This window comes from Kryptolebias marmoratus, linkage group LG17, assembly GCF_001649575.2.
Source record: "Kryptolebias marmoratus isolate JLee-2015 linkage group LG17, ASM164957v2, whole genome shotgun sequence".
Taxonomy (NCBI): domain Eukaryota; kingdom Metazoa; phylum Chordata; class Actinopteri; order Cyprinodontiformes; family Rivulidae; genus Kryptolebias; species Kryptolebias marmoratus.
Window position 1 is genome coordinate 21,937,368 of NC_051446.1, and position 26,466 is coordinate 21,963,833.

The window sequence follows — 26,466 nt, forward strand, 5'->3', positions numbered from 1 at the left end:
GGTTAGAGTTAAGGTTAGAAACAGTATCAGTCCCTTTTGTTTTTCCATCCTGGTGTGGATTGACTCTCTCTTTGCTTTTGATTGATGATAGCATCATTTCGACAAGTGCTTGTGTCGTGTGAAACAAAGATGACACAGATACAGGACACAAACACACAAATCTTCTTTTGTGTGTGTGCACAGTGCTCAGTGCACTATGGGATGTGGTAATCGGCTCTTAACACTAATGGTTTTAGATAAGTAATAGTAGGTTTTTGGAAATGTTGCAGATGATGAAAAATACTTGTAGGTTTTGTGCACAGAGCAGAAATTTAGACATAGCCAGTCCCTAAACTAGGAGTCACAAATGATTAATCCATTTAGGGTAATTGTGAAATCCATGCTTAAGACAGATGTTCATCTTGTAAACCTTAGAATGGACTCTGTGATTCATACTGCTATGAAACAATTAAAAAAATACTGAAAAACTTACAAATTGGAAACAAATATACAAATTGGTCTTTGTGACACATTCAATACAGTTGATATAATATAGAGATTAGTAGCTACAAAGTCTAGTTCTCATTCTTTTCTTTGCTATATCACTTTTTAATTTTTTTGTGTCAAAAGATCTAATTTGTTCTTGTTTCCTTGTCTTTATTTGGAAACCTTTAGGAGACACTGAACGTCTGGAGACCGTCTGGTTGTCTGGTATCTGCCAGAATGAGAAAAACGAAGTGATGAGCAGTAAGTTGGACATTGACAACATGGCAGGTGTCTTCTACATGCTTCTGGTGGCTATGGGCCTCAGCCTGTTGGTGTTTGCCTGGGAGCACCTGCTCTACTGGAAACTACGACACTCTCTCCACAAATCTCACAAACTTGACTTCCTGTTGGCCATCAGTAGGGTAAGAGTTTTGTAAATTTCCTTATTCACTGTAAATATTCTTTTGTGAAAAAGTTGTGTTGAGTCCGAAATTGCTTTCCATGGATTGATTATTTAATTATGAGGCTAATTGTCCTGCTGTAATTGAGTCAGTTGCATCATATCTTAACTGGGAGATTGAAAGACTGGTTCATCAATAATTTTGACTAATTGGCTTTTCTCCATGTAATAGGCTGTTTTACATGGAGTTTTATTTGATGCAAAGTTAGTGAATCTGATGAGTATTTGTATCTAATTTAATGGTTCAAATGAAAGACCTTGGTTTGATAGTAGCTAAAATAAACTATTGTTCTTAAGGAAAAGAGAAGTCAATGGAAAGGGAAACAAAATGCAACCAAAAGCAGCTTTAATTCTAGAGTTTCCTCAGCTATTTGTTTTAATGGCAAATGTTCATTTGCAATTGGTTTAAACCATTAATCAGTTTGGTGATACAATTATTTGAGAAAGAGTCTATACGAGCAAAAAGCTCTGGCTGAAGTTGCAGCTAGGGAAATATCTATGGACTCAACTATGTAATTATACTATTGTGCCTGGATTTTATCAGATTAACGGCTAAATAATCCTTAATGGGTGGCCCTTAGGGCCAAATTAAATTTGGCTCCTTCAGGATCTCAGTAAGCAGAGACAAGTCATAGAAATCTGTTCTCTTGTGTGTCTTGGAGTTTTGTTTGTTATTTGTATTTGCTGAGACAATCCTCTCAGCTTAAACAGGTTTTGGTTGAGTCCTGATAAAATACTTTCTGTATTAGCATGTAAAACCTTCCCCAGTAATAAAATATTATATTAACAAATCAAGTTTTTTATTTCTTGCTAATCAGTTTTTTTTATTTGTTATGAAGTAGTTGTTCATTTTGAGATTTGTTTGAAATCATATCTGTAAAACTTTTGTTTGAGGTAGAGTTAAAATGTTTAGTTTACGTTGGCCTACTAATCTTTCTTAATTTAAGTAACACTTTCCTGTTTTTGATCTATCAGGGTATTTACAGTTGTTTCAAAGGAGTAGAGGATCCCGGACGTTCATCTGGTTTGGCCAAACCCGACCTGACCTCCAACTATGCTCAAGCAAACATGCTTAAGATGCTTCGCACTGCCAAGGACCTGGTCTCCACTGCCAATGTTGAGAGCTCTCTGGACAACGCCACAAAGACCATAGAGCATTTAAGTCGTCATGGTGGGACCTTACCTGTTCGTGTTCCGCAAGTTTCTACGGAGGCCGTGCCAGGAGGCTTTGCTTATGTTACTGAAAACCACTGCTCCCTTCCTCAGCGCTCTCTTACCCCACCTCTATCTGGTGTTACCTCTCTGAAACAACAGAGGGGTGTAACCAGGCCAACACCACTGCGCTACACACTTCCAACCCGCTCTTCATCATGTCTGTATGACAGACCACTTCCTGTATCCAGCCTGAGCACCCCCCACCTGGCTGTCGGAGAGCCGCTTCCTCATCAGCACCCATACCACTACCAGACCACTGGGAGGCTCTATGTTGACTCCCATCATCACTCCCCTTTCATTCCTTACTCAGATCTCCAACTGCCAGACATCTACGCGTCACATCCGGTTTCCTTATCCCAAAACCAACATGTCCAAGTGGGGTTCTCCCAACCAAAACGGAGGTCTAAGAGTTTTCAGAGTGACAATGGGGATATAGAAAGGAGAAAACATGGGGAGCAGGGGAAGAATGACAAAAGTCCCATTGGTCTGAGTGAGCTCAAGGCCAATCACCTTCATGATAATCATGTCTCCACCCCAAGTGTTGACAACATTTATTTAGGAGAGGGGATGTGTCCTCGGGTAGAGAACTACGGCTCCTGGCCTCCAGAGGACCTTGTGCTGAGAGGGCGACGCAGGCACCGCCGACCCTCTTTTCTTAAAGCAACTTGGGGTAGTGAGCAAATTCGTCAGCTTGATGAATCCCAATCTTCTTTGTCCAGCCAATCACCGTCAACCTTGCCTGACCTGTTTCCATGCGTTGTTACTCCAACCACATCTGCTAAGCCTTACAATCCTGCCCATCTTCGAAACAACCTGTGCCTCCCAAGGAACCAGGCCTACCTCCACATCAGGGAGGACCAAAGGAGGCCTAATGGGCGGAAGGGCCAGAGACTGCGCTACTCCCACTCCACCCACCTCCCAACATATGGAGAAGCAGTACGACATGGAACTGGGCCAGGGCGAGGTATGGTGCGGAGAGCCACCAGCCTGCTCAGCCGTCAGTACGCACACTACCTGAACTCGTACCCTGGACTCCCTCTTTACCATGGTCCACTAGATGTCCAGCATCACAGCCAGGCTTCCAGCCCAGTTTGCCAGCTGTTGGCCTGTGGTAGTGGGCGATGTGGAGGCCAGCGGGCACTGCTGTACCAGGACAGCTTATATGGAGCTTATGGGTTCTATCAGGGATCTCAGACTGGATCAGAAGCTCCAGTAGGGCAGGGAGTGGGTAGCCATCCTGGGGGGAGTCCTTGTGTACTTAGACCATGGCGACGAGTTTCCAGTTTGGAATCAGAAGTCTGATTGGAATCCATAAGACCTTATCAGATGAAAATTGTGGAAAAACAGAAGACTCTTAAACAATACCACTGTGGAAACTGTTCTTTGGTTTGCGTTTTTGTAAAATTTAAAGTAACTGTTGATTTTCATTGTGACTTTGTGTGGTAAAGAATAGAAATCTGGGTCAGACGCTATAATAGGACTGGACTGTCACCAATATATCCTTGAGAAAGCTGTGGAAAACTGGAGTTGGCTGGTTTAACTCAGTTGCTGCTTTCCATTCAACAATGTTTGGGTTTTCTGCACTTTTATGTGCACCAAGTTTTACAAATGCCCGTGTTATTGGTGCATAGTTAAACTATAATTAGAGTTTCCATGCTGTGTGTGTTGTATTTTTGTATTGTGGATGGCTGGAATTCAGTCTCGGGTATTGTCTTGTGGATGAATCGTGGACAGCTGGAAAGAAATACTAGATAAGAGATATTTTCTTTAAATACAACCACCACCAACAAGTAGCCATTGTAGCACGATATCTGAAGGCAGCTGTGACAACAATATGAACAGTTTCTTTGAACAAAAGGCAATCAGTGTTCCATACTGAAGAGCATCAGTTTTCTGAAGCGAAAAATTCAGTTTGAGACATCTGTTAGTGAGTTTCAGATAATGTCTTGAATCCTAATCCCTCACATCTTCACATATTGATCAGCCAGAGGAAGCAGTGACTTTGTGAAAGCAGTCCATATGAACACAATCTGCAAAAATGATAGCAGGATTAGAACATCATTGACCAGCACTAGGTGTTTAGAAGAGATAATTTGGATTTTTTTGGTATAGGAACCTGTTTAGTTATCAGCAGTCAGAACAATCTCAGTTTGGAGAATCAGAAGTTCTCAAGTGAAGGCTAATTTAGAAATGTTTATACCATATTAATTTGGCATCAGATGGATATTTATATAGAAGTCTACAGTTTTTTAAATGTATTTACACAATAGTGGCAGCTGAAGGGTATCTATTTGATGCAAAAGTAATGCATTATAAAGATTAATGAAATATTTTTTGCTTTAATTGTAAGGAATTCTTTCAGGTGTGAGTTGTTTTAGATTAGATCTTTGGAAGAGATGTCTGACAGTCTGAGTAGCTGTTAGTTTAAGGTGTCTCACTGGATTGCAACCAATTGGTGAATGGCATTTACTAAGGAGTCCCCGAAATGTCTCAAAATGTTTGCAACAGTTCTCAGTTTCCTCCTGTAAGTTGTAGAGGTTTGCAGCCTTGCCACTTAAATTGTGTTCGCTGAAATATTTTGTACAATTTTCTTTCATAATTGAGCTGTTGAGGGGGTCTTGAATCTTGAATCATTCTCATTTTAGTTTCCTTAAATAGGCTACAATACAGTTTTGCAAGCTGTGCACGTGAATACACGCTGGGACTTTCACAAATTTGGCTGCTCAAAATGCGACCGCACATTTCGCTGGTCAATTGGTCGCAAACACTTACAATTTGGTGAGACTACAACAAAAAATTCACCAATTATCTTGCATTTTTGAGTCACCAACTAGTCTCTAACAATCAGTGACCAGTGAGATACTATCCTTACCTTTATCAGGTTGGGTTTCTCCTCAATTTTCTTAATTGATATTGTGCTGACTGCTGTCCACTCCAGGTAAGATACTGACTGCTGATAACACCACATAGTATCACAAAAAAATCCAAACTATCTCTTTAAAACCACTGACTTTTCATCCTCATTGTCTCTCATTGTGAGGCCACAACAACCCACAGACCTCACATTAAATAAATTATGTATTCTAAGTACTATAACAATGTAGACGAATGTGTTATTTAAGACTGGTTAATGTTATATTCATGTATTCTACATATATTAGGACTTTATAATCACTGTTTTTCTAAACACCTCTCTCACAATCTAATTTTTTTCTTTTTTTAAATTGTTAATTTATCGGAACATTTGCTACAACTGTTATTAGCTGTCAGTTTGCAGATGAACATTTTCATTATTCCCTTTTTCCACTCTTTTATATTCCCTTGCTGTCCCTCTTTTTACCACCAATTTAATCTCTTCAGTTACCCAATTTAAACAAGACAAGTGAAAGCTATTCTAGTCTCTATATTACCAGGCTCCTTCACCCTGTAATTAATCACTAAGACCAATTAAACAGCCTTTTTGGATAAATATGCATGTGTCTTTTTTATTCCTTGTAGTTTGCTTTATACCTATTTTCATAATGTAGAGAAAACGGTGTTTAATTATCTTGTTATACTTAAACAGTCCATTTTAAATGAAGCTCTGTGTAACTTAGCGCGGTTTATTAGAGTAAGTGTTAACACTTATCTCAGCTTTGGTGTGCACCAAACACTTCCAGTCTGTGGGGCAAGTTGACTGAAAAATGACCACAACAATGAGAAACCCAAGAAAAACAGTCCTTACGTCCTAACATGACGTCCTATGACAGTTTAGAAAGCTTTTTTCAGATGTATGAAAATGACTGTGGCATGAGAGTTTGCATGCACACCTGAAAACTGGAAGGCTACCATAACACTTTTGGCAGGTACTTCTTCAAAATTTAAACCTTCATCTCTTAACTTACATTTCTGAAATAACATTTTTACCCCAGCTACAGTTCCGTACCTGTAAAAATGACCTTTTATGGGAATTTGCACAATGAGTTTGATCAATTATAAGGAATAACCTTTAGGGAGATGAATTCTTAAAGTGTTACACTGGTACTGTGTATTTTTTTTCCCACCAATTCCTTCAATGACCCACTTTTTTCACTAAGTACATTATTCATATCCTCTTTAATCAATTTCAGTTAAGTTTTATAGTTTGTATTTCTGCACATTGGTTGTGAGGACCCAATCAGATTGCTAGCCATCCAAAGTCAGGAGACAGTGGGGAGACAGTTGTCCCCCAGTCTCACTTTCTGCTTCAACACTAATAACGAAATTTATAAATACATTAGGTTACAGTGTCCAGCCTAACTATCGTGCTTCCATTTTAACAGAAACTACTTAAATTTGCTGGAACATACGACGCCACATGAGCAGCTTTATGGGGACTTCAAATTTGAAAAGAGAAATGAGGAGCTTGAACAAATAGCCAATGCAACAGATTATCTGTTCTCTGATCAAAACCTCCTTCTCTGATCTTGTCATATGGAGGTCAGCCGTCTGCTGCACGCTCCTGGAGGAATACTCTTAGCGTTTGGGTTGTACGTCGGCCTGCGACTCATAAATACATCCCAAGAACAGAGCAGCTGCCACCAATGCTCCTTTTTAAATTTAAAACCTATGATAAACTTTTATTTTGGATTGTTGAACCGGGCAAAGTCATGACACGGTGAAATTTTTTTAAGCTGCATCCACCTGAAGTAAATTCAGATAGAAGCTACATCAACTCAAGGTGACCTGTTGCCATGGCAATTATTCTCTCTGTGTGCTGTTGTCATGACGAGATAAGACTCCATTGAGGAGACCAGATGAGTAATGTTACAGAGTCCAAACATTGAGCACTTTGATTTTTCCATTACTCTCTGCTTTGTTACTGGGGCATTGCCTTGGACCAGACCATAATATTGATTCAATCTTCCGCTCTACTACTGATCCTGTATTTTTAGAGTTCAAGATAATTGGACTTCTCTTTTATCCCCGAAGAGCAGAAAAGGGGCTCAGAAGGCTTTGGTGATTGAATAATTAAGATATGGTTGTTGGCATAACAAAGACTGGATTTACACTTGAAGAAATGTATTTGATCTTTTTTTTCCTGGTATAATTGTCTAATTTTACGAATGAACACAAAGAAAATGTTGTGGAAGAAAATGAAGCTTACACTTAACCTTTGAAGTACTTTCTTTAACAAGTTTAATGAGCCCTTTCATAAATCATCTTGCATATTACATCATCAATGTAGTTAATTGATTAATATTTGAAATAATGAGAAATAAAACTAGTTTTAGCTCTTTTATAGTCAAGAGTTTAAGTTTTCTATTTGTGTTTAAAACAACAGTTTAAACCTCAGTTTACAGGTAGAAAAAAGTAATTTTTTAGTTTAATTATAAATTGATAAAATGACAGTTGTATAAACTTTAACTATCAGATTGACGGCCTCATATTTGGGTTGAGAACATTTTGGTACACAGTGGAGTTAATGTTTGTCTTATCGACTGGAAACTTCCCAGGTTCCCAGCCCAAATCATGAGCCCTCCACCACCGTGCTTCACAGTCTTTATGAGACGTTTATGCTGATGCTTTGGCCAAGTGTGACTCTGCACATTATGGCCAAATGTTGAATTTTAGTAATTTCTTTCCAAAAATAAATTTTCAAAAGTCTTGTAGTTTGTTTAGATGAAAGTTTACAAACATAAACTATGCTGCCATGTTCTTTTTTAGAAAAAAAGGCCTTTTTTTTCCTGGCAACCTTTTCAAACAAGCCAGACTTGCTCAGTCTTTCTAATTTTACCATCTAGGACCTTTAATATTTAACATGCTAACTGAGGCCTGTGGAGAATGAAATGTAGCTCATGATGCTTTTGAAGTACCATCTGGTCCTTAGGGTGAACTTGTTGGGATGACCGCTGCTTGGAAGCCTAGCAGCCATCTTTAATCTTTTCCACTTGTAAATAATCTTTCTCTTTATTTAATGATAGACACCAAATTGTTTGGAAACAACTTTTGACCCTTCCCAGACTGAAAGGTGGCGACCACTGCTTCTCTAAAATCATAGCTGTTTTTTCCTTTCTTCTTGTGCCAAAAATACCAAAACATTTGGTTTTATGAAGTGTTTAGTTATACTGATGATCACTTTTTTCATCGATGCAAAGGTAATAAGCGTGCAGTTTTTCCCTCACACTCCTGGTTTTGACTGACAGTCACGTCAATTAAAATAACATGATGTAATGGAATAATACTTTCTCTGCTGTTGTGAGCCAAAGGTTGGATTTATTAAATATTAAGGTCTTATGATCCAGTTTTATTATAACATGATAAACTGAATCTTTTTATTTCAAAAAGACTGAATTAACAGTAGTTGTACACCTTTCCTGTTTCAGACTTTGGTCTTTTTTTGTCACCTAAACAAAATCATTTACTGTATTTGAACAGATGGAAAACAGGAACTGACGTTTCGGGGAAAAAAGGGAAAGTTTTGTTGCCTGTTAGGTTGAATTCATGGTCCTACAGTGTTCTTCAACACCACATAAGGTTCATTTTGTGAAAATGTTTTGATTCAGAGTAAAATACTAAAAACTTCGCTATAGGACTTGGGCAATTTGTCGCTCACTAGTTGCAGAGTATGCAACAAATGCCAACGCTTTTTATAATCTTTATTAAAGAAATAAAGTCTGGAAACAAATGTCAGAAACAAATGTTTAAATCTAAAAGAAGATTCAGGAGTTGGATGGTTGCTTGGGTAATTTCACTCAAATAAACCAAAGTCTGTATTATTGTATTCATCTAGAAGGATTGAAAAGAAAATGAAAGAAAGCAGTGGAGTGACACAAAGTAAAAAGAGATGGTTTGGATTTGAATTAGAGTGTGCTGCAGTGAGGACCCATAGATGAGACACACGCACCACAGAAGTGCCTAAATTTAAAACAAAACCTGATGCAAAAGTTGGCAAATAGACAAACTAAGATGGGTTTTTAGGATACTTAGGAGGATACAACTTTGTAAGTTTTCCGAGAGTTCTTTACATTGATAACAAAACAGTAATTAGGATTCACTCCACTCACTCGTCTCACCCAGTGTCTGAGAGCCCTGACAGATTGTAGTGTATGTATGTGTGTGTGTGTGTGTGTGTGACTTTTAGTTGCATCAAACCTGATGAAGAACCTGTCTTAGCGAGTGATGAAAGCTGTGAGACAAGATGTGAGTCATGCATATGAAAACAATGGGATGGGCTGCAGATTGACACAGCAGCATCAGCCCTCACAAACAGGTACACCTTTCCAATAATCTCTCCTCGGGGAGTGGAGCAAATGGAGGAATTAAGAACAATTAAATGCCTTTAGCAGCATGGAGATTTAATATTCTTGTCAGGATGACTCAGAAGCCTTTAAGGACCACCCTTGAAGCAGAAACATTATTCATTTATTCACACAGACACACATCACTTCACTGTTTTCCACCGGGGACATTCAACTCTTTCATGTAGTGGGTGAATCTTATTGCTCGTGATTAAAAAAAAAAAGTAAAACTTTTAAAGAATTAGAGGCCTAGCGCTTCTTGAAGAAATGCATATCGCCCGCCACATTTCATGTCACAGTTTTATACTAAACTCATCTTGTGTTGAGAAGGGGTAGAGTTTTAGCTGTTGTGGTCAAACGTTGTAATTTCAGCTCAGTATTTGTTAATTCATTGAAGTAAAGCCATTTCTGTGTTGGCTTCAAATATTAATGAATTATAGATGTACATCCAATGATTACCTTCTATAAGTTTCCCTAAAATTTGTTCAGTGGTTCATGAGATATTTTGCTAACAGACAAACACACACAGACAACATTATCACCCTTTATTCTTCAGCTGCAGGCAATAAATATGAGCAGAATTAGTCATGATCCTGAGTTCTTGTAGTTGGTTTGTTTTGTTTTATTCCTTTTGACATCCTGTTTATATTTTTTCATGTTTCGTCATTTTATTTTGGAGATTCCTCATGTTTAGTTAGTGTCTCTTTGTGTCATTAGCCAGTTTGCCCTCAGTCATTCTTGTTCTTTGTTAACCATTCACACCTGCCCCTCAGGTTCATTAGTCTCAGCTGTTTCTACTCGTAATCATTCAATCAGCCTACTTTCACTCTGCAGTCGTCATCCTGTTACCCTGTGTGCGCCCTGCCTCCCAGTCTGTTCTTTGTAGTTTCATTTTCTGTATATTTTACTGCAGCCTCATCACCTTTTGTTTTTATATTCCTTTCTTTTGCATCCACGGGTCCTTGCTAGCAGAATCTGACAGAATGCGTTGGCCCTCGTCGCTCTCCGAGCATGCAGATGAACTTCAGAGCTGCAACCTTGACGGGGTCGTCAGCCGTGATGTTGGGAGTCACCAGAGGGCAGGAGTCCGGTCTCCTCACACCTCCTGCCTGCTGTTAAATTGCTTCATATATTGTGGCAACAGCTCCAGATGCTCCGAGTCACCTTGAGACAAAAGGCTAGTGTGGACTCACTGAAAGGTGAAATAAAGGAGAGAAAGAAAAGAACTGATGAGAAGCAAAAAAAAAAAACAACATTTGGGGCAATGGACAGGGGTGTGTTTGAGAAGGAAAATGAAAGAAATACAGAACAAAAACCAAGAGTGGAGGAGGAAAATGGAGGGAATGATGAAAACAGGTGTCTGACAGAGAAAGAAGTATAATTTGAATTGTGGGATGATAATGAGGAAAGAATATTCACAAGAATATGTTGTGATAAAAAAAAAGATCCACAAGAGTCTAAAAGAATCTTCATTTCCAATCTAAAACTCTGCAATTTGGTAATGATAGACTCATTAAAAAGAGATTCACGAGCACAAAAAGAGGGAACTATTTCGGTGACATACATTCAGAAACGTGATGTAAAAATGACATCTGCTCTGGTTGTTTTGACTTCCAGCAGCACATTAACGAAATCATCAAAGCAGTACAGAAATTCTGAGTGTGACAGCTGTCTGTGCATATGAGGGCACGTTTTATTGTGGTGCAGTATGCAATTAAACTTTGAATTTAGAACTCTGTTTTGTGTGTGTGTGTGTGTGTGTGTGTGTGTGTGCGCAGCTCCTCCGGTATCCGAGACAAGACGATTGGATCTGCCAGCCAGCACGAATGTTAATTACTTCAGCAATCTTTGGGCTCACTCCCCCCACCCGCCACCACCCCATCCTTCCAATCACTCCCATCTCTGGAAATGGAATGTGCTCGGCCATTCAGGAAGGAGCCGCTCCAGACTCCGATTCAAATCTGTTTCCAAAACCAAGAAATTCAGATGAGTGGGAAAAACAAAAACTCACAGCATCTTTCCAACTGTTTTCCCCCTTATAGTGAGGATTCATCTCCACCTCCTCACAAAAATGGAACTTGTTTAAACTAAACAAAAGAGGTACACCTCTGGGTGTTTAGCTGAGAATATTGTTTTACTTATAATTTCAAAAAGTTTCAGAAAAGGGTGAAAAAAGGATTTTAATTAGGAAGCCAGGATTCATTATACTAACTGTAGAAATATACAGTGGTTTGCAGAAGTATTCCCCTCTTTTTATGCAATTTGTTTTTTATTTTGTTCATAAGTAATAATTCTACAAAAATATTGGGATTATTTTAGTTAAATGGATAAAATATAAAACTAAATAAATGGTGTGTGCATATGAATTCAGCCCCCAAAACTCAGCTCTGTGGTTCCAGCATCAGCTCTCTTCAGGCCAGTCTCCATGAGCTTCTAAGCTCCTGAGTTTTTGTCCTTTCTTCATGACCGAACTGCTCCAGCGTCTTTCGGTTGGACGCATCCAACAATCTTTAAATCAAACCAGAGATTCTCAGCTGGACTGAGGTCGGAGCTTAGACTGCTGGACCATTCCAGGACATTTATCTGGTCCTCCTTACGATTTTTACTAACAAAGTTCACATTTGTCAGCACAATATGACTCTAAAAAAAAAAAAAGAAAATTACATCTGTCAACATCTAATTAGCAATTGCAAATATGGTTGTGAGATTAGGTTGTGCCAAATAAAATGTGTGTTTTCGAGTAATGAGTAAACCTTATCTGATTGGCTGCAACCTATTGATGCTGAATAACTTACTGAATTTGTGGACAATCTTTTCTTTATTTGTAAAAATAAGAAATTTTTCCTGGAATTTGAAAATTTTTAGTGGCATGCACAGATAAACCAGAAGTTCATCTAACGCTCTGTGTGCTTATTGCCAATACTGCAGGACAAAAATGTAGCTCTTATTTTACAATTAGGCAATTATGATTTTACACAGCATCATTTTTAAAAGACTAAAGTAAAAAAGTAAGGATTCTGGTCTATATCTTACACCTGGTGTGGCCTTTTTCCACAACTTCCTGCTGATAAGTTCGATTTTTTTTTTTCCTCTCACTGTCATCAATCTCAGTAACGCCACAGACTCCAATCCTGAAGCACACATGGCTTCTCAATGAGATTTTGGGGAGCAATTTTGGTGTGGCAAATCCAGGTGTGGGTTGTGTGTGCAGAGCCTATATATCATTAGGGATAACCTTGGTTGGAAAGGCAGAGGTGCAGGAAGTGGTTAGCTCTTTGAAAGTGAGAAGATGCATTCGGTGCACAGCTGAAAACTGTGGTTGTGATTAGCCAGTTTTACACAAATGAAGTCCTATGAACAGCAAGATAAAAGACACTGTCGTCGCTCTTCTTGTCGTTTCAAGCCGACAGCTCTTGGGGTGTTTTGGCAATGATTACTTCAGCAAATTAACAAAATCTTGCTATGAGCCGCCAACGGCCCAACCAAGAAATCAATCCACACATCTCACAGTAGGTAATACACACCACACACACAGAAACGCTGCGGGCAGAGGAAGCCAAAACCAGAGCTAATTAACCAGTCCCACCTTCTTGACCGTATAGCCATGAGCATTCTGATTATCAGCTTCATCTTTTCCTCTCTCCGAGTTCTCCTCTGATAATAAGAAGCTCCGCGCTGGGCTCTGCTGGAGGAGGAGAGGTAAGAAAGATTTGCCAGGATGTTGTAGACATCAATTTTGAGATTTTTCAGTTTTCATAAGGAGTGTGTGAAGATTTACTGAGTAAAGATGGAACACAAACCTATTTTTGGCTGTCACTAAACTAACCTTTGTCTGGTTTTATTTTTACATTTTACCAAATAACTATTTCTGACTTCTTGGTCATTTCTTGGACCGTGACCAAAGGGCCATCTACTCATGTCACACAACTCTCTGCAAGCAGATAAGTTTCAAGGTTTGGGTTTTCCAGCTCTACCAGTTTGTGAAAGAAAAAACAAATCAATGTGTAAAAAGCAACTTTTAAAGTCCGTGTAGCTCCTAGAGAAGCTGTCTTCCTCATCCTTTATAGTAATTTGCAGCGTCAGTAAACAAAGCGACTGAAAGTGCAGCACCACAGGTCTGTATCCGTCCCATCAGTCCTGGATGTCTCACCCTGAATTTTTAAAACTTAAAAGGTGCAGCCATACCGATTGTTCTCCTGATCAAATTTCAGACAGAAATATCAGGTTGAAACAGTGTTGAAATGCTGTAAAGCAGAAGAACTGGGTCATATAGAAGTGGACAGCCCAGCATGGTCACCTCAAGGCTCATAGACATTGGGAAAATATCTCCAAGTCTTCAGTAAGTTCATGTTGTGTTAAATGATCATGTTTTATAATGAAAATAGCAAAAGACTGAACAAGTAGGCCTAGTTAGGATAGTTTTTCAGGCAAAGAATCTGTACGTTCTTGTGAGCACGCTGGTCATTTTGGTGCATACGTTTCAGATACGTTTTGTGATGTCATGATCATGAAGATTCCCATTAGTTTCCCCATTAGTTACAAGAAAAGACTTTTCAGTGCTTTCAGCATGTTGAATTAATATCGTCCAGCAGTCTGCGTTTCCATGACTTATTTAAAATCTCAATCTGTAAACTGGATAATTGCAATTAAATAAGAACCACATCTGATGAGCACATCTGGGTTTTAGATGTAGTAACTCTTGATTCATGTTTATCAGTTCTGTTTTATTTGTGTGCATTTTTTGTAAGTCTGCATTTTTGCCTAATGGTCCTAATTTGTTATTTATTCGTATTTTTTACGTTCATCTGCTTCAGAGCTGCGGATGTAAATTAGCCAGTGACTAAATCTGGCACACTGCAGCTTTCTCTTATGAGTTTAAAGTTTATGAGCATAAAGTCTTTATTCGATAAACTAAACCAAAAATAGCACAGTCTAAATAGATATAAAAGAAGTGAAATAAGCCAAATGGGGCAGATGTATCCTGCTGCAACTCTTAGAAACATGGAATACCATTTCTAACCCACTACATCAGGACCACATATTTATCTTAGTACATTTTGTTTCAGATTTTATGTTTTTTAAATGGTTTTTACAATATTTTTTTGTTTTAATTGCACTTTGAATTAAAGCATTCATTCATTTGTCAGATGATCTCTAAATGTGTCAAAAAAGCTCCTAAACATAATGAACAGACTTTAAACTCAAAAAACTGGATTGGCTTTTTAATTTCAAAATTTTCCTTAAAACAAAAACAAACAAAAAACAGTTTAAAACTCTGGGAATAAACATGTGTCAAATTACTTTATGTTTTTAAAGTTGAGGTGGTACAATTCTGTGGAAAAGATTAATGCTTAAAAACAAATCTAATGAGTTTATATTAAGTTTCCTTCAGTCGCGGAGTGAAAAAAGGATATTTTTGTGTACTGGCTTCTTTAACCTACCTCTGTCTAAAAACACACAAATGCAAAAATGCAAAAAAAATTTAAATAAATTCACATCTCCCCATTTTCACCTGCATTTAGCTTCCACTTTCTGTATATATTTGAACCCGTTTCTTTCTTCCAGAGGACAGAACATCGCAGTTTCTGATCACAGTTTCTGAGTCGTTGGGTCCAGAGGAAGCGAAGCTCATCGTACCGTCAGCGCTCGCCATCAAACAGACTCATTGGTTTGGATGGAATGAGATGAGAGAGGAGCAGGAAAAAAGCAGGACAGGTAGGAAACGAGAGAAGACAGTAAAATGTCAAAAAAGAGAAAAGTTAGGATGAGTGAACAAGGAGTGAGGAGACAAGGTATGTATTAAATATTAAAAGACTAGGAAACACAAAAAAAGAAAATGTAGAAAGAGACCATACAGACGATTTAAGAAAAGGAAAAGCAGAAATAAAGGATATGAGTAAATAAATAAGACAAGTGGACAAAAATAAAAAGAGAAAATAAAAGGAGTCATTTTTTTTTCTATGGTTTTATCTCTGTGTGCCGGCTTTAGATGAGCAGGAACTGACGGCACTGTCCAATCAGCCACGCTTCATTCATTTCTTTGTGTGTTTTAGCTTTGTTCATGCCTGAATTAGCACCGGCAGTGATCCGTATGTAAAACTCCGTTCTGGTCCACAAATTGGTGTCGGGACATCTTCAGCTGTCTGCTGTCACCGGCACGCTGACGACGGCTGACCTGATCCAGCAGTGTGAAGAAGGGCACAACATCAACAACAACAACAACAAAAGAGGACGAGCGAGTTAAAAGAAAACTAGACTAAAGCCATCAGTTGGGTCAAACCAGATTAGAAGCAAAGTTAAGATGAAAAATTAACAAAGAAAACAAGATAATTAAGAAAGAACACTCCTTAAAATCCAATCTGATGAGATGACTAGGAAGAAATGGTGACTTCAAGTTTAAAATTGTTTTACTCGACATGAAGCTGCGTCTTATGAACCCAGAACCCAACTGTTCTTGTTTGTTTACTTCGTTATTCATGCTGATTTCATTTCTGATGTAAATTCAGCCGCATTGCTGCATTTAAATAAACCCTAATTTATTCATCTGTGACAAACATTCGCAGCAAGGAAGTAATTGCACCACAGTGTTTAATACTCTTAAATTCATAGTAATCACTTTAGGCTCCATTTTGTGTGTGTGTGTGTTTACTTCTGTTTGTCTTGAGTAATTTTCCTTAGTTTGTTTTAAAAGTTTATCTCAGAGAAGACCACTTGAGCCAAAATTAATGTGTTGACTTCAGTAAATTTTAAACTTGTCAAGTATCAAATATTATGTAACGTATGATCTGTTACTCAAAGAATTATTACACCAGACTGAGGGAACTTTAGGGTAACAAGTGTTTTCTTTCTTTCTTTTCTTTAAACTGCTGTATGATTGTACAGACAGGACACTAAGGGGCTGTTCACACAGGAATGTTTTTTGAATACTCAAAAGTTTTTATTACTTCATCCTTTTTCTCACACGAAAGCAACATTTTCAGGAGCCCCAAAATTATGTTTTTTAAAAACTGGTTCCAAGTTGAAACAACCTTGAGTTTTTCTGTGAACAGCCGAAATGCAACCTTTTAAAAACCATTATGTCGTAGCCTCACTCTTCTTTCTGTGATTACATTTCACACCCAGCATGCAATCTTCATGCAACATGCACAATGCCTTGTTTTCTGTTTTTGATGCATTTTTGTGGCAGCATTACATAACCACATACAGGCCTGACATAATTATTAGTGTTTCGGGTTATTTTTGCCATTTCATTCATTTGTGAATGAAGACATTTTATGAGAATATTTCTAGATTTGACAAACAAAAAGATTTGGGGAAAGACCCGTTTCCGTGTGAATAAGACCATAGTCACTTAATATCTATTCTGTTCTCTCTTTCAGTCCAAGAGTTAGTTCAGATTTCTTGAAGTGGGGTTCTGTAGAGCTCTTTCCAGTCGTCAGTACCCCCTTTTACAAAACACTCCAGGTCAGATTCCTGAAATGATGGATGTGCCGCGGAGGCTTGAAGTCAGCCAACCACTATCTTGTCTTTAAACAGTAAAGCAAAGTAGGAACAGCACCACAACAGCCAATATATGTAAAGGTAGGCTGGCTTCGTGGCTTGAGGATGTGAGATAGTGATGACAGAGTTTGTGTGACCAGACAGCTGCAGGGTTCAGTATAGGAGACGTCTGACACACATTTTATGCATAGCTCTTCACCAGCACTACTAAAAGCTAGTATTTCACTGGGCTGGGACTGTTGGAGATTAATTGGCAAACAGAGTAAGTAGCATTTTGGAACAGGGTCTCCAAAATGTCTCAAAATGTTTGCAGGGGTTCTCAATTTCTTTGCTTTAGTTGCAGAAGCTCATAGTCTTGTCTCTTGTATTTGAACATTGAAAATTGGTGACACAAATTTTAACTTTAAACAGTCAGAGTCGTTGCAACCATATGGAACACATTTCAAATCCTTCTCAATTTAGTTTCTGTAATTCTAAAGCACTAGAGCTGTATTTTACCACCTGCATGGGAGGTCACTTTTTATGACAGAAAAACATCAGAAACTACAGCCCTGAATACCCAAGTCTGAAAACCACCCACATATTAAATAATTATTATTTTAAAAACTAGTCAAAACTGCGTATCTTCATTTCTAAAATGTTTTCCAGTGGATTAAATCATAGATGTGGAGCCATCTGCCAAGGTGAGAGTACAAATCAGGCCGAGGACAGTACAATGTGGGCAACAAAATAAATTGCATTAATTTAATTTGCAATACATTTTGTGCAAGCCATGCACGAAAAATAAGCCATGAGTTAAAAAACCGCAGCTGCACAGCTCGCTGGTCATAAACACTGAAGTCTCCAACTTGTCTCCAACCCTCACAGCCCAGTGAGATACTATCTTCCCACTGCTGACAAAGTTCAAAGAAAAATTCAGAGAAACCTTCAAAAGCCTGGATAACTACTGATGAAAACCACTTTAAAAGATTACAAGAAATTTTCCCTCCTTGGAAGCAAAGTTTGACAACATTAGGGATGGTTTAAACCTTTTGCACAGTGCTTCACATGTGAAAATTTGCCGTTACGTGTTAAATATGTCGACCACACAGTGATCCAATGGGTCTTTGGTGTTCAGTGCTAAGTATGATGGATAAAAATGTTAACACAGAGCTTTAAGTAACCTGCAACGTAATGTCTGATCAGGACTTTCTCACAAAATGTTTCAAGCAACCCCAAAACCTCTACTCTGAAAAAAAAGTTTATTTCTTTTCAGACTAGTGTGGCGATGTAATGAATAGCTGGGTTAGATTTGTACGCTGTCTGTGTGCCTTCTTCATTAAATCTCTTCATGCTCTACATCCCTCCCCATTTCTTGTGCCCCGCAACCCCTCGAACAAAAAGTAGGTCTATGCAACAGCTAGAAAATTAAACTAAACTCTGCCCATGGGAGGTTCTCAATATATACAGCACCTGAGCACTGTGACTGGTTTCCAGAGGAAGTTTTACCAGCTGACCGGAGGACGTTATGTCCAATTGAGGACAAAATTGGTGTCTCCGTTTGATTTTTCTTCTGCTGCATTCAGCTGACATAAAGAGCTTCCTGTCTTAATTGTTGGGCTAAGGTTTGTAATTGAGGTCAGAGTAAGGTTTACCCTCCAGGTATGGGGAATTTAAGTCAGAGCATTGAAAGTAATGGCACATAAAATTGTCTGTGTTTCTCGAGCACACTCAAGTGCTCATGATAAATCCTACTTTGGTTGTAGTATTTCTGTTTGGATGAGGTCCCTAAAGGAGACAGCTGCCAGAAAGTTTGTTTTAATATTTTCGTCCCAGAAACACTCACAAATCTTGCTTTATTCATTTAAAAATACACATTAACAGCAAACGTAACAAACCTTTGCACATATATGGAAATCGAAGCAAAAACTAAATTCAGGATCAAATTAGGTTATAGGTGATTACCGTTTCATGTGATTTCAGATGCTAAATTAAATTAGCACTCCCTGAAGGATGCATATAAGCAGCCACTTTTCATGCCAGAGTTTTAAACTACAAGTAAAAAGACAGAGTTGAAGGTGTTTTTGGGCAAATATAGCATGAAATTGGGGATTCTTGCAGATCTGTCTTTAAATAAAGTTTTTGTATTTGTTAATGTGGATTATCTGTGGTGGCCATCTTAAATTGGATTGAATCCAGTAGTTAATCAGTTGTAGACGTACATCCAATAAATAACTCCTGAATGTTTCATTAATATCCAGCCACTGGTTCATGACATATTTTACTAATAGACAGTTAACTCCAAATTTGTTAATAGTAAAATTTTAAATCGGTTGTGGATCAGTCTGAGCTACTAACACCAAACTTTTCATCTGTATCTGTAAAATTGCCGGACTTTTGGACGTTTTGTGGGTGATAATGAGCTCTTCAGAAAAGTTCTCCTCTGGTTACTGATGTCATTATAATTAATGGAATGAAATAAATTCTATGATAAAGCATATTCAGATCGTCAGCAGGTAGTTACAACAGATTTTCTAAAGCCTGCATTTCGTTCATGTATGTTTGATTGTCTTATAGCTTATCACACATTCTGAACTAACAAATACAGCAACAAAACAGCTTTTATATCCATTTTTTTTTCTTTTTTTTCAAGGGCATGAAACAAATTTACTTGCTAAAAACAGAGATACACACATCTGCATATTTATCTCTAAAAATAATCAGTTGTTTGAAACTGTGTGACTTTGCTAACCCCTTGCTTTAAAAGCGCTGTCATCTCCACTGGGTTGACAAACATAACATCAGTCATATCTTTTTTTCATAGAAAAGCACTGCTAATGCTGGGGTGTGTGTGTGTGTGTGTGTGTGTGTGTGTGTGTGTGTGTGGGCCATGCGTCAAACCAATCAGGGACAGTATCACTTCAAACATCTTCCTTCAAGTAGCCTCTCATCTGTCTTCGAGTGCAAGATCAGAGATTTGAGAAGAAGAAATATTTTCTTGCCATGCAGGAACAATAGTTAAATCCATGATTAAAAGATTTATGCAACACAAGCAAATTGTGATGATTCTCCTTTATAATCTTTTTATTGCTTTGGGTTGACCCAAACTAACTATTTGTCCTGTATTTGCAGCATCTATTACAGCTTCCTGAAATAAACAAAGCACTAATATGAACATCATTTGTACGTCCTTCTCTTCCTCTCTTTACTGTAATTGTTTGGTTTCTGTGGTTAGAAAAGCCACAAGAGAAAGAGCTGCCTCCCTGATAAGTCTGTGTGAACACATGATTTATTTACATGGATTCAAGTTGTTTTGATGGAGTTATATTTGATTCTGTTGGAAAGATTTGTCCAAACTAATTTTGCATCGGTACAAATCAGACAAGCAGATGAAGCTCCAACTGAAATGACTCAAATGATCAAATAACTAAAATAGTCATCCTATTTTAGAGAAAAGGTTGAATCGACCCTAAATGTTCAAGTTGACCCAAACCGAATACACTTATAAAAATATTTAATGATAATAGAAAGCTAATTGTGTATAAATGATTTGGATGTATTTTTTATTTTTATTTGACAAGAACATTTGTTGCAAAATGATCAGCATTAAAAATATTTGGAATTCAAACCCAATTTTCAAAAACCAAGTTATGATTAGATGATATTAAATTAAATGGTGAGATTTACAGGGAAAACAGAATATTTGCAACATGATTACAGTTAGTCATCTGATCGTAGGTTTTCCCCCCTTTTAATGTTTGGGATATCTGTCAGGGGACAAATCTTAGAGACCTGACTAATACACTGACTTCAGGATTGTAATGTTACAGGAGACGTATAAAAAAGGGACTTAAATGCAGGACATGAAGCACAGGCAGCAGGATAATAAAGCAATCCAGCATTTACTGAGGAGAAAAGGGTGCGGGACTGCAAACGCTAAATCAAAGCTAAGAAACAAGAATCTGCAGCAGGATTTTTCCATCTGAGCCAGAAACCAGGGAGCATATATAGACTGGGAGGGGTAATTGCTGAGCACAAACAGGTGAACTGATTGGGGATAAAAAGCAGGTGGTGAGATAAGGAGCTGAACGAAACAAGTGAAAAAAAAGGAAACTATGACAAAAAAAATATAAGAATTCTAAAACTCATACTTAAGTGTATAAAACAACTAAAATTAAAGGCCTGGCTTCATTTGTTGCCGTTTTATGCACAATATTACAAGATCTCATGAGATTTGTTAGTGCTCAGAGTAGCACACCAAACTTCAGCTCAGTGTCTGCAGATTTGACAGAGTTTTAGCCATTTTTGTGCTGGATAAGTTTGATTAGCTGATGTTGCCGTTTTGAATTGGGTTACCTCCAAAACGGAACTGGTTGTAGATTTACATCCAGTGATTCCTTTATGAGAGTTTTAGTAAAATCTGTCCAGTGGTACATAAATATTTTTCTAAAAGATAGAGAAAAGGATTCCAGATGTTAATGGCAAAGTTTTAAGGGTTGGGGATCAGTCTCAGCTATTAATACACCAAATGTTTTATCAATATCTGTAAACTTGAATGGGTTATAGCTTTTTTGTGTTTAGTAGGTTTGCTTGGCTGTAGCAGCCATTTTAATTTGGAATGACTTCAAAGGTTAATTACTTGTTGATGTAAATCTAATGATTCCTTTTTGAGATTTTCATTAAAATCCGTCGAGTGGTTCATAAGATAATTTGTTAACAGACAGACATGGGCAAAAACATTATTGCCCTTTCTCCTTCAGCAGCGGGCGATAACAGTTATGTATCCTGTTCATCAATATTTAACATCTAATGAACTTGATAAGACGGGAGAGATGAGTCGAGCTCATTAAAGTCAGGTTTACGCTAAAAAGCCTTATGCCTAATTTTTATGTTACAGACAAATTTTGAAAATTGTTTAAACTAAGTTACTTCCAGACATTTAACTTATGAGTTAATAATTTAGCTACAAGGAACAGGTGCTACGCAATAAATCAATAATGTTTGATAAATGCAGTTAACCAAACTCACAAAGATGGTTTTAGAAAGTAGAAATGTTCACTTTTTGTCTTGATTCGGTTTGATTTTAGTTTCTTTTCAGATATGAGTTTATGTACTGATTGGTTTTTAGCTGTGGTTTTCTTAAAGCTGATTTTTTCTTTATTTTGCTTGTTTTTTGTTACTCAGCTCCTCCCTGGGTCATTGGCCACAGTTCTCTCTTTATTGTTCACACCTGTTCTTAATCCGCCCATTAGCTTCAGCTGCTTCAGGAATCACCTGCACCCTATTTATTTACTGTGTTCTCCCAGTTCTTGTTCAGTCATTTTTCCATCATGCTGTTTGCCTCCTTATTTTTAGGGTTTTTTTTGGTTTTTGTCAAATATTTTTTTTTTTGACTGCCTCCATGTTTGCATCTTTAGTCCTTAAAACAACACCTTTTGCTGCTTTTGTCTAGAAAAAAAAAATCTGACATGCAGCTTTAAAATGTCCAAGGTTTTAAAAGAATTTGGGGCCCCAACACTTGGTTTAATGCCAAATGGGAAGTTAACAATTAACAGGAGTAGTATGACAAATAATGACTTAGTGGTTTAACAAAAAGCCCTGCCTGTCATGACAGCAGTAGAACTAAGTGAAGGTGTGATGTTGACTCCAAAACACCACAAGCACAATTTCCCCTTGAAACAAAAGCTACATGGTCATCCAGTTGTTGTCTGCTCAATTTGTGAGCGTTTGAGGTCAGGGTGGACGTGTGTGTGTGTGTGTGAATGCTGCTGTTATTTGTGTGGTGGTGTGAGAGGATACGACAGGTCAGGCCAAATCGGCGCGGAGGGGGAGAATCAACCTTTGCTGTTTCAATGAATTCAGAAAGCAGCATTGTGACAGTAGTGAAAGTGTTAGTGGTAGTAGTGACAAAGAAACCGTTTTCACGCAGCTTTATTTTTATAAAACAAGGTAGTCGCTGCTCATTTTTAACTGATGTATTTTTAGTAGGATGTAAATTGCAAGCATCTCACTTTGTACTTGTTACATACTCGGCATTCCTGTCAGATTACACATTTTAATTTTGAAAGCTATTTTTATACTCAAGTAAAAAAAAAGAAACTAACAAGGGAAAACATGAAACACGAAATGCAAAATTATGGGCTGACAGAAAAGAAAAAACAAACTAAAGTAGTCTTGATTAAAACGGGTTTGACCCACTAGCAGACTTGAAGACTTTTGTGTTGCCAGAAAGGATTTCCGAGCCACAAGAAGCAAGGAGAGTGTTGTTCCCGGCTCCACGGAGGGTCAAACACATTTGTAATGTGCGGATGAGCTGTCACCGAGCAGCACTGCGGGGAGAGTGGCTGGATTTGCAGGAATGGGATTTTAAGTGAGATCATGAGCTGATCACAAGCTAGGTGTGAGAGGAGCACATGATAAGATAATAAAAAGCTGAGGAGGGAAGCGCTGACAACAAAAAGACTTTTGTAACAGCTTTTATTTTTTGGTGCAGGAGGGAAGCATTATACTGTGATTTTTAAACATAATCGTGTGAATGAATATATAAAAATCTAACTGGTGAAACTTCATGGCAGCTAATTAGAGGAATTATATTATTTAAAACTATCTAACCTAACAATGTAGAAGAATTAGGGATGATTTGATTAAAGTTTAGAGTTAGTTATTTATACTTTATTTGAAAAAAGATGGTGTATTGGGCATAGAGGACATGCAAAGTCTGAGGTGGAAAAATGCAGTTAAATATCAGAACATTCTGGTTCAGTAACTGGGTTGTTTGGCTCCCTGAACATATTGTTCTCTCCTGTTCTGAACATTTTTACTACTATTTGGTTTTAATTATTGTCGTTTGATATTTTTAGTTGTGCTTTTTATGGTTGTATTTTTGACATGTGCTTCAAATACCCCATATATTTTAAAGTCTTTGATTTATTTATTTAATTTGGTAAAATGATCTGTTTGCAGAGTGGGAGTATCATGATTTGTGTTACTGCGATGTCAGAAAAGATTGTTTGTTTAGCTAGAAGAATGAAATCAGATCCATTAAAAAAAGAATGAAATTAAAACAAATCTTTTAGTGAAATAAATCATCAACAATCTGTTTAACTGTAAAAAAATTTTTTTTTTAAAATTCAAGAACTCTTTTAATTTTAGGAATGGCAGATTTTAAAGTCCATACCTTAAATGACCTAATGACTCAAGACTTTTGCACAGCAGTGCACATAATATATGAAGCCATTTGCTTAAATAATAAAAGACAAATTAGATGATTTTTGGCCCATAGTTGACTTGAGTGAAAATGTTTCAGGTTGAATGTATTTATAGAAAAATAAATGGGACAAATAGGAAAAGAATTTTTTTTTTTATCTGTAGGTCAAATAATTTTGCAGATTGTTTACAGATTTATGAGACACATATTTCCATCCCATTGTGAGACAGATGGGAAGACAGAAGGAAGTTATCCCTTCCCCACCGCTTTCTATTGTATGATCAGGTTTTACCCAAACTAATTATACATGACACAATTAAAGCTGAGACAATGATATATTTATTATAAATGATTTAACTTCTGCAACAGGCGATGAGACGGTTTTATCTGGACCACAGCGGTGGACAGACTGGTCTCTAAACAAAGCAGCATCACTCGAGCTGCATGGTGTCAAACTGGACGTTTTGATCTTTTTATCCAAACGGTTGTTCAGCACCCCTCCACTTTCAACCTTTTTTTTTTTTTTTTTTTTGACACTTTGTCCTCCCAGTTTGTACCATTTACTAACAAGGAATCCTACTGTTGCCGAGAGTGTGATCCAAACACAACAGGGTTCAGAAGAGATGCAATAATTCTTCTGCCCCTGAAGATGAAGCAAGTTTCCTCTTCTCTCCTCTCAGTGTGAAGCTTCAGACATGATGTCCATATATTTTATTGACACTGATACACAGAAAGGTGCAGGCACTTCAGAATAAAGGCCTGGCATTCCCTGAAGGAATGCCTATCATCCACCGTTTTTGTTTTTCTAAGTTCAGTTGGCTATGATGGCCATCTTGAAATGGGTTGATTTGAGTTTTGTTGGGAGTGCACAGCCTCTCAAGCTCCCTGATAAAACAAGCGATCAGTTGTCAGGAAAACGTGCAGGTTATTTTGAGCTCGGCTTGCTTCCTGGGACAGACAGTCTCTCTATATTAACACTCAGCGTGTGAGTTCAGATAATCATCTACACAGGTGATCCTAATCAGCCTCACCTCCTGCTTTTGCATTCTGCACATACAGATTATGGAACTGACCAGTCCGGCCTTTCTGTCAGACAGATGGGACCCGACGGAGGGGGTCATCCAGAAACACCACCTCCAGCCCGTCTGGATGCATGACCTCCAACCTGCAGCTCCCCACGTTTGTGGTGACTGACTTTCAGGTCCCTTTGAGAGGGACTGAGAGAAGCCAGTGTCGAACTGTCACCCTGCCAGCTTAATTTAGGTCAACTAAAATCTGTGCATTTCAGATTTAAAGTTGCATTAACCCTTTTTCTTGACAGTTTGTCAAGACAAAACGCACTGATGAGACAAATCAACATGAAGTTGAGACGGATTCATATAAATCCAGAAAGTTTTTTTTTTTTTTTTGCCACCAAACTTTGTTTTTCTTTGCAGAATTTGGCATCTTTCAACCCACTGTTTTGTTTCTCCTGCCCAGAGTCTTTTGTTTTTTCAGACCTTCACAGTTGATGAACACAGAGGAGCATTCGCTGCATCTAAAACAGCCCACATTTCCCTCGGCTCCACCGGCTTCTCTTAGTTCCCTAAAGACAAAAAAAAAAGGAAAAAAACAGAACAGAAAAGAGTCTTAAATTTAGCAGAAGCAAGACTCCAAATGAATGCTAATTCTAGATGAATTGGTACAATTTTTAAGACTTTAGTTGAATTAACTGAATTTGTGTTATCGCCAGCCTGTGTTTTCATGCATGATGCTATATTTATGACCTTAGTTGAATGTGAGAGTGCGTTTTCATGATGACTTTGTATTTTTGTTTTCATCATGTAAAGCACTTTGAACCACCTTATTTCTGAAAAGTGCTAAATTTGACTTGACTTGACTAAATGCTAATGCTTTTTTTTATTGCTTGTAAATTTTTAAATAAAGAACAGCTCAAGTTTTGTACAACTTCATAATTTGATCAAATGTGTCATGTTTACAAGTTATTGTTCAATAATACATTTTTAATTTAAATAAACCCTCTAAATTCCACCAGCATATGTTGTACATATTTAAAGTTTGCCCCTCAGAAGAACTTCTTTTGTTTAATCTCTGTGGAGACTATAAAGCACTTGAAACGCTCTAACAGCCCCAGTGCTGGTTGTTCTCTGGATCTCAGCCGAAGCGCTGATGTTCACAAGCTGTCGTTGTGTCAACAGTTCACCCCCACCAGTATTCTGCATATGGCTCTAAGACCACCTGAGGGGACGGCACACTTTAATACAGCATTGGTACTTCTCATACATGAATATTGTACTCAGACATATGCTTCAGACTGCACACAGGTATTAAATCTCACCCTATAATTATTAATATGGTTCTGTAGAGATTGGTGCCTCTAA

The 26,466-nt window shown here is 37.8% G+C and overlaps 1 protein-coding gene across 1 annotated transcript in view; it reads left to right on the forward strand.

The window, feature by feature from the left end:
- Nucleotides 1-5,826, forward strand: part of LOC108249855 (glutamate receptor ionotropic, NMDA 2C) — a 65,736-nt gene extending 59,910 nt beyond the window's left edge. The window contains exons 15-16 of the mRNA XM_017439492.3: nucleotides 655-887; nucleotides 1,901-5,826. Coding sequence (XP_017294981.1) covers nucleotides 655-887; nucleotides 1,901-3,442 — 1,775 coding nt within the window. The 3' untranslated portion in view covers nucleotides 3,443-5,826. The remainder of the gene's footprint in view (nucleotides 1-654; nucleotides 888-1,900) is intronic.
- Nucleotides 5,827-26,466: the final 20,640 nt, after the last annotated feature.